The following is a 12,165-nucleotide window of genomic DNA, read 5'->3' on the forward strand; positions in this document are numbered from 1 at the left end:
TCAATATCATGGCTACGGCTCAATTAAGACCACAGTTTGGAGGTTCACGAAAACTGGAAACCAGATAAGGAAGTAATCTCCCCCCCTCCGGCCTTTTTTCAATTTTTTCAGCGGAAAAGCCCCCCCCCCCAAAAAAACCCTCCCATGAATATTTTCTCTTTTGGAATATGTGTAATGCTTTTCAAGATAATTCCTATGCGTGGTGTAGACAAAGAGCAAAAAAAGGATATATCTATGACAATAAATTTAGCAACAATTTATAACTAAGGACCCCCTCCTCACATACAGTCTAGTCCAGGGGTGTCAAACATGAAGCCCAGGGGCCAGAACCAGCCCTTCCAGGGCTCTTATGTGGCCCACGAACAACTGATACAAGGGAGGGAGTACTGGGGGGAGGGAGCGGAGCCACTCTACTGTGGCTTCAGCATGGCAGAAAAGCCTCATCTGAAGCAATCAAGCATTGTGGAAGCATCTGCCTAGCGCTGCACTACTGCCTCTCCAGTCTGCCTATGTGGGTTTTTCTCTGCATCCCCCCTCCTAGCCCATCGGATACACCGACTCAGCACTTACAAGCTGCTGTACTTTATAAAGTTTCTATCCCTGGTACCTGGCATTACATGTTATGGCACACATGGCCTGGCCTGACAAAGTGACATTTATTTCAGATCTGGCCCTCGTAACAAATAAGTTTGACACTTCTGATAGCCTGCCTACCAAGCCTACTCTGCAGAAAACCAAAGACAAGACTTTTTCAGCAGTGGCACTTCACCTAGGAAATACTGTTCCCTGTGAGGCTTGCCTGCCCTATCTTCTTTTGGGCGCCAGGGGAAATGTTTCTTTTTTGTTAGTGACTTGTTTTAAGCTGCTCAGTGTTTTATGTTGCTTTTATGTTTTGGCTGAGTTTTTAATTGTTAACAATTTTTATGGCATTCCATTTTTAATATTATGTTTAGTTCTGTATGCCACTTCAAGCAGGTTATCTGGCAAAGTGGCACAGAAACTTCCTAAACAAATAAATACATGTACTATTTATTTATTTTATTTATTTATTTTAAATTTATATCCCGCCCTCCCCGAAGTCTCAGGGCAGCTCACAAGGGGCATAAATGCTGAGGTTAAAACAATAAAACAACACAAAACAGTATAAAATACAATAAATACAGTTTACTAAAAATTCCTTCCACGGTGCTCCAAGGATATTTAACTATAAGATTCAAGATGGGGTTCCAAGATAATTTATGCTAAGCAACAAACAGTAGTGATAATAATATACAATAACAACAATATACGTCCCTACAGTGCTGTCATCTGCGAGGAACATCTCACGCCTCCGGTATTGTCCGCTCCAGAGATGGTCAATTTGCGGAATTAAAAAGAAAGGGGGCGCAGATGGAATAACGATGGCAGATGATGGTGGCGCGGCGGCTCCTACTCAAAAGCCTGGTGGAAGAGCTCCGTTTTACAGGCCCTGCAGAACTGAACCAGGTCCTGCAGGGCCCGGATTTCTTCTGGGAGCTCATTCCACCAGGTAGGAGCCGCCACTGAAAACGCCCTGGTAACTGCAAACTTGATGTTCCTGGGGCCTGGAATGTCCAGGAGATTTTGATTCCCCGACCGTAGTGCCCTTGGGGGAACATGCGGGGAGAGGCGGTCCCTTAGGTAAGCCGGACCCTGAATAGGGCTTTAAAGGCTAAAACCAGCTATTATTAAACTATGATGGTTTAATAATATATTATGGAAAAGTTCAGTGTTTTTAATGTTGTAGTTTATCTTGTCCAAATAATACTCATTTACTACAAAACTGTTTTCTAATTCTATTTTCCCCTACCACTCACATGGCAAAGGTTAAGATATTTTTGCAAAGGCAGCACAAGATGTACCTTTCGGCAGTTCTATCTCAAGTATTAGTACACTTCCAAATGTGCTCACAGAAAACTAAATTCCATAAATACACCAAGCAGCAGAGCTTCAAATGCTAAATAATAAATTATATGTTTTATGTTGCTAAACAGTAAAGTGCATTGAGATTTGACTGAAATGTAAGTGTTGCATATATTTCAGTTTTTCCATAAATCTCTGAATTTTCCTGAAACAAACAAAAAAATCCTTTTCTCTTGAGACTTCACAAATTCTGAAAATTTTACATTTCTACTCCAGCAGCAGGAGATAAACTGAGGGTGAATGGAGGGGATGGGTTCTTTCAACTCAGGCTGAGGTGCTGCACTCCAACCCAAAGGCGTTCAGCAACATTTTTAGCTTTGAAGTATTGTGAGCTCAAAAATAACTTCCTGTCCCTGTTTCTGACACACTGAGAATAACAGCTCATTATGTGAGGGGGAACTCAATATTTAGAGATCTTCAAATGTATTTTAAAATTTTAAAGTAGTCTGAAAAAAAGTTTAAGGAATGCTGTACATTAGAGAATTCAATGCTTTTTAAGAGTAACATGCTTTCTAAATAATGCACATTAACCTTCATTCACAAAAATATTTCTTATGTCCTGAATCAAGCTTGATTAAAGTTATCAGATGATTTTTTTAAAGTGATGCTTGCTGTTTCATGTTTGTTTAAACAAATCCTTCACCCACATCTCCTTCCCATGAATGCAACAAGGTAATTAGCTTCTTTCTCTTCTGTGGCAAACTATATTTGCTCTTGTACTTGAAATAGTGATCTGTGGATTGTCCCAAAGGAGGATGAATAATCTTGTTGTGCACAAGTAAAGGAGTGGGAAGCAGCATTTACATGAGCAAGCCTGAAGCTCCTTCAAGTCTTTTCACATAGCAGCAAACCATGGTTTGTTATTATGCCAGAACCATGCCTATACTATCTTATCTCCTGATAAAAGCTAAAAAAAAAAGGAAGACAACTAAGGTTTCCTTTAAATCTCAACGAGTTAAGCGATGATGTGTTTTATATAAACATAAACAAAGATTTGCTATATGCCTGTAAACTTTAAAATATATATATACAGAAAGACATCTGAAGCTACTGAACAAGGTTTGAGTCCAGTCCCGTTTAAGACCAACGGGACTGGGTATAAGCTTTCTTGTGCATGCACACTTCCTCATTTTGTGCATGCACACAAAAACTTATAACCAGAATAAAACCTTGTTGGTCTTAAACGGGCCACTGGACTCAAGCTTTGTTCTGCTGCTTCAGACCAACACGGCTACCCACCTGAATCTGAAGCTACTGTATTTTCAAATATAAGACCCTTAAATTGGCAGTGTCATAAAATCAAGTTTCTAAATATAAGTACAGTAGCTTGAGTTGACTTCATATTCTCACTTGACAACACGAGACGCTGGAAATGACCTGAGCTGCAAAAGATTCCCTTCTTCAATTACATCTAATCCTTGATTTAGAGAGTGCTAGGAATCTAACTTCTATAATTTATGCTGTACTTGTAAGCACCTCTAACATTTCTCACACAGAACACACAATGTAGTTCACATCCACCTATTATCAATTTGCTATCTGGAACCTGGTTAGGTTAAACAAAGAATATTAAATTAGTTAACTCCTTAAACTGATCAAAAATCATACGAGATCACATCCAGTCTGGGCTGAAGGCATTGCACTGGCTGCCAATAGCATACCAGATTCATTTCAAGGTGCTGGCTTTGACCTTTAAAGCCCTATATGGTCGGAGGCCTGCCTACCTGAGGGACCGCCTTTCCCCATACATGCCCCAGAGAGCACTGAGGTCAGGGTCACAAAAATCACCTGACTCTCCCTGGCCTGAAAGACCAGGGAGAGTCAGGTGAAAGCTTGGCCATTACAAGGGCTAGGGCTTTTTCAGTGGAGGCTCCACACTGGTGAAATGAGCTCCTGGAGGACATCGGGGCCCTGCGGGACCTTTTACAGTTCCGCAGGGCCTGTAAAACGGAGCTCTTCCACCAGGCCATTGATTAGGAGCTGCCACTGACAACCACTGACAACCTTTGTAAATTGAATATACTGTAGCCCTACATAACAATGCCGGATATGACCTCTCCCCATCGGACCATGTACAGAAATTCCCGCCATCTGTTTATATTAGCACTTTATGTAATTGTTCTTACTGTAATTTTATTGTACTTATTGGTTTTACTGCATTTTAACTTGTGTAAGCCGCCTTGAGCCAGTTTACACCGGCAAGGCGGGATATAAATTGAAAGTTAATAAATAAATAAATAAAAATAAGTAAAAATGGCACTGGTGCTATAACCAGGCCCCAAAGTTTGCCATTTTCTTATCCCTCAAGTGACATACAAGCTGTCTGTAAGAGGATATGAGAGTGCACAGTGATTAGGTACCGAAATTAAATGCCCCCCATGGCAGCCCTAGAACAAAGGATTCTCCAACACAGGGCAGAGCACTTGTGAGAATGAGCTATAGTGAAGTACAGCTTTGGAAGACCAAATATGTCTGTGTTCTACTAACCAGATTTTGCCCCCCACTGTGAGGTTGATTTCAAAAAACTAAAATATTTTCGCAACCCTACTTTTAACTGTTTCCCAAAGCAAAGTAAATCTTTTAAAACCCATCGAGAAGATTTGGGGCTGAAGTAAGGCTGTGTGCTCTCGATACGAAAAGGGTAAAAGCATAAGATAGGAGAGGACTGCACATTGTTCAGATACTAGACAAATCCTTCACTACAAGTCTGTGCAAGTAAATACATTGTCCCCTTGTTATTCAGAATAAATGTTCATATTGATTCCACTAAAGAAAAAGGGCAGAGAAGTCAAATGACCAGGGCATAACTGTATAGATGTTCATATGTAGATGGGGTGTGTGTGTGTGTAGTCCTAAGGAGTTTCTTTTCCTCTTATAACATGGTTTCATGTCAAGTGTTTCCATAAGATTGTTACAGCAGGAAAGGGGGAAACTCAACATGAGATTACCATTGTTATTAGCAAACCCATGTTCACCATTTTTTATCTTTGACTCTGTATACAGGCCTCAGCTAACATTAAAGATGTGTGCAGAAAGGGAGCATAAGCCTGAAGTTTGCTCCTGCTCCCAGCATGTAACTTCAACGGGCTCATAAACACTCCAAATTAATACACAGTCTCAAATGCCAATAAATGAATCAGGTATTTAGCTGGCTTCAAGACTCTTACACAATTACATAGTGCCAATTTTTTAGTTTAAGTTCAGCAAAGAATGTACCAATTGCCTCTTTGGAAGTACCTGAGTTATGAACTACCATTATCACGGTTATAAGGCAGTGTATGTAGGCAGTATAGTGCTGCATTGTTGCTTATCACAAAGCATACATGTCTCTTTCTGCTAAAATATCGACTAAGCTTTTAGCATTATAGCAACAGTAGCAATGCTGAAGGCAGAAGACGGAGGAAAGAAACTTGCTCAATCCCCACAGAGGTGATCCAAGGTGGCTGTTATGCACTCCTAACATTAAAAAGTTAGTAGGTAAAAGATCAGGAGATGTGGCAGCCCAGGAAGCAGAGTGTGGACAGCCATCTTTTATTATATATGTTTTCCCAGTTTAGACCACACATTTGGCAAATAATTTGATTCCTTACTTACCTTTTTCCAAATCACAACTTTATTTTCAGATGGTCATTTCAAAGCAGGCCCTTACACATTTTGTGAGATTGTCCTGCACTTTCAATTCAAAGGCAACAGTGCTTTATTTAACTAACCTAGGCCCTGGACACACGGGCCGGATATCGTGTGTGTGTGTGTGGCTAATTGCTCCGGCGCAATTTGATCTGCGATTACGCAATCAGACGCAGCGGCACACCACGGGTCCTTCCCTCGGCGCCGGCGGGTAAACAAGGGACCGGAGGGGAATGCCGCGCACTGGCGCGATCACACCATGCGAGTCTGGAGACAGCCCGTGGCAAACGTTTACTAGTACTTCGGAGGTACTACTTTTTTAACACGCATTTTCGGCGGTAAGCCACGGGTGCGCTCCACTTCCCAGATGTCGGGGTGTGATCACGCCCGGATAATCCGCCCATCATCCGTGCCTCTCCCGCGGCAACTTTGCAGTGTGACCGGGGCCCTATATACCCTGCCTCTTTTCATAAAAACCTATCTCCAGATAGGTTATATCATTATATTCTACATGCCACTGTCACAAAATCTCAGACCAATGTAAGCCACAGCCTTTTCATTTTGGAAGCATGTGGTTATACATATCCTTTATAATATTCAAACTATGAGTGGCCTTTCAAATATGTTGTCATTCTAGATAACACAATCATATCACAGTAGCTTAAGTATTATCATGTGACAGACAAGCATATTACTTCAGTTACAGTCCTGCTTTAAGTCATGGATCTTGTTGAACCTCATTCATCAACATGGCTGGAAGAAAGTTTCAAATGCCTAGAAACCAGCCCTAGATGGGAAGCAAATTTCACTATTTTAGGCATATACTTTGCTGGTCTGAGAGAACATTCTGAGTTGTTAGGTTCTTAGGAGAAAATCCAGGGACTTTCTATAGCTGCTTCCTACCACATAAAACCACAGTGTTATAAAAGGGAGTTTTTAGCTTGCTTAAAAAACCCCCAAAGCAAATATAGAAGGATCCTCAATGTATTTCCCTTTTTACTATACACAGCTCTCCCATGGCCTGAGAACAGTCCTAACTATTCCCATCAACATGACTATGTGAAACAAACAAACAAAAAAATGGTTAAACGACCCAATTCAATGTATACCTTTTCTGAACCGAGCCTGATTAGACACATAGTTCCTACACTAATGAGCTGAATACCATGATGTTGCAGTCTTTCTAGGGCTACTTAAATACCACTTCCTGCATAGGAAAAATTATGAAAATCCCAAAGTGGATCCTTCATCCAGGACAATCTCTCCTACACAAACACACATTTTGTTACGTATATCACAACTGAAAGTAGATTCAGTGCTAACATTACTGCAACCAGCTAAAAATCTACACACAGTTCAGTAAGCTTGTCTATTCATGTGAGCAGTGTAACATTTGAATGAAAACCCTATATAGGCCCTGGTCACACGGGCAGGAAAATGCAGGGGGGAAGCGTGGCTGTTTGCCCCAGAGCAAAATAACGCGCAGCTGCACGATCAGGTGTCCCATCGAGGTCCCGTGGTTAGGGGGGAGGTGCCGATCACAGGACAATCCTGCGGTGCGGCAAAGAAGCGGCCTCTCTAGCAAAAGGCTCCGCGGGTTTAACCCCTTCCAGGGCTGCAGAGGAATGCAAACTGTGTGCTCTGTCCGGTCCCCTCCAGGAGGAGCTTCAGCCGAGCCGTCCTCCCGCCACGCCCCCCCTGCACCTCCCCCTTTGCCGCCCAGTGCAGAGAGTTCCTCTCGATCAGGCCGGGCCAGGAGTGGGGGGGAGTACGGAAAAGAGGAGGGGGCTGTGTTGTTTATTTGTAAACAAAGTGTGTGCATGCACCGTTGGGTGCTTGTGCGCATCCCATGGAGACTTGGGGGGAAAAAATCTTTTAGCGACTGGACATGGGTGGCCGCCGGATGCCACGACCTACCACTGGAAACGCGATCAGGCACCTGCCCTTGCCCCGCGGTTTTAGGAAACTAGTACCTCGGAGGTACTAGTTTTTTACCCCGCATCTTTGGTGGGAAGCCTCGGGTTTGCCACAGGAGCTCTACGCTTCCCAGATGTGGCGCTGTGATCGCACTCGGAAAATCCGCCTATCTTCCGTCTCTGTAGTGTGGCTAATGCTCCATGTGACCGCAACCACAGAAGATTATGGAGCTTATTTGAGTGATCAGAAACTTTCAAAATACCTAAATAACAAAAGTGACTGTTGTAAAGCTCTTAAGTCACCACTTCAGATGCTATCTGAACCATAAAAACAGGAGAGGAAATTAGTTGCTGTAGATTTTCCGGGTTGTGTGGCCATGGTCTTGGCATTGTAGATCCTGACGTTTCGCCAATTTTTCTTCTTCTCACCTTGACACAGAGAGTACTCTATCTTTCTGTGTTATACCTCTGAGGATGCCAGTCACAGCTACTGGCGAAACGTCAGGTTCTACAATGCCAAGACCACGGCCACACAACCCGGAAAATCTACAGCGATTAATGAACTCCGGCCGTGAAAGCCTTCAACGACATAGGAGAGGAAATGTTCAGAAAGAATGCAGCTTCCAACAACTGTTCAGAAAGAATGCAGCAAATCAGCCTCAGATTTCTATAAATGAATGTTGTGTTTAACACAATCCATGAAATGGGCATTACAATGACTGCATCCTTAATTTTTTTCAATTTTACTTCTGTCAAATGTGTTTACAGTCACAGGTCTTACACAAGTCTGACAATACTCCCAGTGTACAGACCATGTATAACTTCAGGTATAAGGAAACAAGCAGCACTTGTCAAACAGCCCAAATCATCAAAGACCTCATTAATGTTTTGCAAAACCGGGCTTTAGCATGGGTATCTAAAACACTAAACCTTCAATGGACCACAAGACTTTTGTGTGCGTGTGATTTGCAGTTTTCTCCCTGGAATCTGTAACCTACCACTGTTGGATTGTGATCTTAGACCTTCCCGAGGATTCTTCCTGGCAACTTTCTGGCGATTCCCTCCACCCATGCTGCCCCACCCCCGCTTTCCATGACATTTCGCTCACCCTGCCCATCTTCTCCGGCGGTTTCTTTTTATTCCGTTTTTTCTGCTCTTCTCCCTTCAGCAAGAGCATCGTGGCTGCCCCAGGAGCCGCCTTGTTGGGGCCACCGCTTCCTCCCCCTCCTGTCAGGCCCACAACCGCCGTTTCCTCCTCCTCGTCGTCGTCTTCCTCCTCATCTTCTTCTTCTTCCACCTCGGCTGCCCTGCCAGGGCGCTTCTTGCGAGCATCTCCCGCCCTGGCGCAGGTCGCAGCCCACAGGAGTCCCAGCAGGACCAGCAGCGCCAGGAGGGATGTCGAGAGCAGCACGAGCCAGGTAGGCAGGCGCTGCGGCTCCAGGCCGGACGGCAGCTGCAGGCCTAACTCGGTGCGCAGCAGGCCCACGCCGGCCGACAGCACGTCCCGCAGCCGGGATGACACCTCCTCAGCCTGCTGGGCCACAGCCTCTTGCCAGCTCGGCGCGGCCATGGCCCCGGCGGGGACGGGACCGAACGGAGATTCGCGTCAAGCCGACCACATCTCTCACTCCCCCCCGGAAAGCAAAGGCCCTTCGGCTCGCCCGCTTCGATGTCGGCTTCCAGTCAGAGGAACTGCCCCGACTTGGCGAATTGCTCGCTCGGGCTTCTGCCTGAGGCGCCTCCTCAGCCTCTCACGGCCCAGGAGCGCAACGTCACCTCTCCGCCGCCGAACGTCGGCGGCCGGAACGTTGCGGCGCACGCGCACGTCGGCTGCTCCCTGCGCGCGCACGGGCGGACGGTCACGTGGACGTCCGCGAGCCGTTGGAGGAAGGGGGAAACGCTCCAAGCTGCGCGTGCGCACGCGCCTTCTTCCGTCTTCCATATTTGGGACGACTAAATGACCTCCCTCATCTGTTCTCTTCCTTCAGTTGGCGCGTGCGTTGAAGCGAGGGGGACGCGCAGAGGGTTGCTCCGAGCCCTGCGATTGGGTAAAACAAGGAGGGTGTGCCAATAGTCTCGACGTGGCAGTACTCTCGAGGGAGGGAGGGAGAGAAAGGGGAGGAGCCGTTGCCTTTCGTCAGCGACTGTCACAGGCCGAGAGCAGAAAGACCGAGGCGGGTAATTTGGAAAAGGAAACGTTAAATGGCGCGTTAACTGCTCCTCAGGCTGAAGCTCTGGCCAGCTGGATTCGCTCGCGTGGGATGCTGGTGCGTTCAGTTTTGGGGAGTGTGAGAGATTATGGCTAGGCCTGGGGAGTCCTGGCTTCACATTCTGGATTCTTTGTTGGTGTCCAGTTTTTCTTTCTTAGTGTGTCCTTCCTCAGAGGAGCGATGTGAAGATAACGAGGAAGAGACAAGCACATGCTCCATCCTGACCTGCTTGGCGGGAAAAAAATGTATTGTATTGCATTGCGGGTCAGGACGTGACGGTGGACCAGAGTTGCCCGCTGCAACTTGGGAAATTCCTGGAGAGTTTGGGCAAGGTGTGATGTCACCTGTCACGTCCAGGTCAAGGAATTTTGCACTGTCATGTCATTTGCCTAAAGCCAGCCAGTTCTTCTGTTAAGTCGTGTGCTTAACAAAGAGCTTCTTCCTTTCAGAGTTCATATTTAAACTCCACAATTTATATATCTTCTGCCAAAATCCAAGGAGATTCTTTAGCAGAACATGGTGCTGCTCCTTCAGCTGCCCACTCCAGCGCCTCACTGCCCTCTGCTTGCTGAGGGAGATGTTTGCCACCAAGCCTCTTTCTGACAGCCCCTTTGCTATCATCTGCCATCTTCACACATGTCCTTAACACATCTCCCCCTGAGTGTAACTCCTCAGACTCCAGCTCTGGCCCACTTGGCAGAGGAGGAGGAGATGATAGAGGAAGGCCTCCAGTCTCAGGGACTTGACCTCAGGGGGAGCATTGTGAACTCTCCACTTGGAAGAGGAGAAAACTTTGTTATAAGTTATAACCCCTTCTCCCCACTTGTGGCATGGTTTATGGATGGACTTGGTTGCGGTAATGGAGGGAGACCTCTTAATTTCCCTACTTAGACGTTCAGTAACATGTGGGTTAAATCTTTCCATTTATCACAGTGCAGGCACTCAAATCCAGTGTTCCCTCTAAGGTAAGTCTGAGCTAGCTCACAGATTTTTAGCCTCCAGCGCACAGATTTTTGTCTTATCTCAGGAAGGATGGCTGCAGAGCAAACTAATTTATGCAGTAGCCAAATTGCTCGCTCACAACTTTAATGCCAGTAACTCACAAAGTAGAATTTTTGCTCATAAGACTCCACAGCTTAGAGGGAGCATTGCTCAAGTCTACACTTTAAGGACTATGAAGGTGGTTAAAGGTACTTGGAGTTAAGCAGATTTGAGCATATAGCTGTTGCGTGTTGCGTAGCATCTGCCCTCTGATGCATGGTGGTTCTTACACAGTGGTATAAGGTCTGTCTTCTATGGATGGAAACTAGGGGTGCTTTCACAGCTTGTACGCCCATTGCGCTGAGTTGTGGTTGAAAATAAGGCAATTTTTATATGATTTTCCTGTGTTGATATTTCTGTTTTGTAGAGAAAAGAACATATGCTGTCATGTTTGGTGAATGCAACCATTGGTGCTATCTCAATAGGCAAAACAGGACGTTTGACTACAGATGATAAGTATGCACATTTTCTGCCGAGTAACATTCTGAAGGAAAACTATCATCTGTGAAGTGGCTCCTAGAAGAACCAATTTCAGTGCCTAATTTGAGGCAAGGCTTTGACCTGTATTTTGAAACCAAGATCTCACCCTAGAAACAGTATCTTCCATATCACACATTCATTGGTATCTTTTCTTCACTGCATAATGATTGATGAAGAATCAAGTAAAATGTGTCCTGATAGTTACTACAGCAAGTTTCTTATAAACTTGGGGGAGATTAGAGGAAGTAATGGAGAAGAAGAAGGTGGTCAAAGGCTGGAATGTAACCTCCATATGCAAAGCTGTGCACTTCGGAATGTCAGTTTGGGATTTAAATTGGTGCTAGCTGCGCCCTTTCTGTGACGTTTGGTGGTTTCTCAAAAACATCTGGTTGGCCACTATACCAAAGGGAACACTGGACTAGATGGGTGCCAAAGTCATAGTTTGCCTAGAGCATCAAAAACAAACAAACCTTGGGTTAGCTCTGTATGGTTTACCATAAATTTGGACATGTGTCAGCATACTGAAAAAGCTGGGAACCACTGCTATAGACAAAAGCATGTTTTTAAACATCTGTGCATGTACACCTGGTAATCCTAATTGGGCCAAGGGTCTCAGAAACATGAATACAGTACTTTGAAAATAAGATTATGCACATGAAAGTTTCTGGGTTTCAGTGGGAAAGGCTAGTTTCACTCCCAGTAGAGTTGTCAACCTCCAGTAGGGTCCTGGAGATCTTCCAGAATGACAACTGATCTTTAGACTATGTACATCAATTCTCCATGCCTTGACATGGCGAGGGGGCTTGCATGGTTTGATGAGGCTGCAGGCTATGCCATGGAGGGCCACCCAGGATGGACAGGCCACAGCAGAGAATTCAGACAAAACGTGATCCACTGGAGAAGGAAATGGGAACCCACTCCAGTATCTTTGCCAAGAAAACCGCATGGAC

At 45.1% G+C, this 12,165-nt stretch overlaps 1 protein-coding gene across 5 annotated transcripts in view; it reads right to left on the minus strand.

Annotated features, from left to right (window-relative positions):
- MTDH (metadherin) overlaps positions 1-9,277 on the minus strand; it is a 30,162-nt gene extending 20,885 nt beyond the window's left edge. For all 5 annotated transcript variants that reach the window (XM_015409868.1, XM_015409867.1, XM_015409866.1 and 2 more), the window contains exon 1: positions 8,593-9,277. In XM_015409868.1, the coding sequence (XP_015265354.1) occupies positions 8,593-9,054 (462 nt within the window). In that variant the 5' untranslated portion in view covers positions 9,055-9,277. The remainder of the gene's footprint in view (positions 1-8,592) is intronic.
- Positions 9,278-12,165: the final 2,888 nt, after the last annotated feature.

This window comes from Gekko japonicus, unplaced genomic scaffold, assembly GCF_001447785.1.
Source record: "Gekko japonicus isolate JY-2015 unplaced genomic scaffold, Gekko_japonicus_V1.1 scaffold47, whole genome shotgun sequence".
In the NCBI taxonomy this organism is placed as follows: domain Eukaryota; kingdom Metazoa; phylum Chordata; class Lepidosauria; order Squamata; family Gekkonidae; genus Gekko; species Gekko japonicus.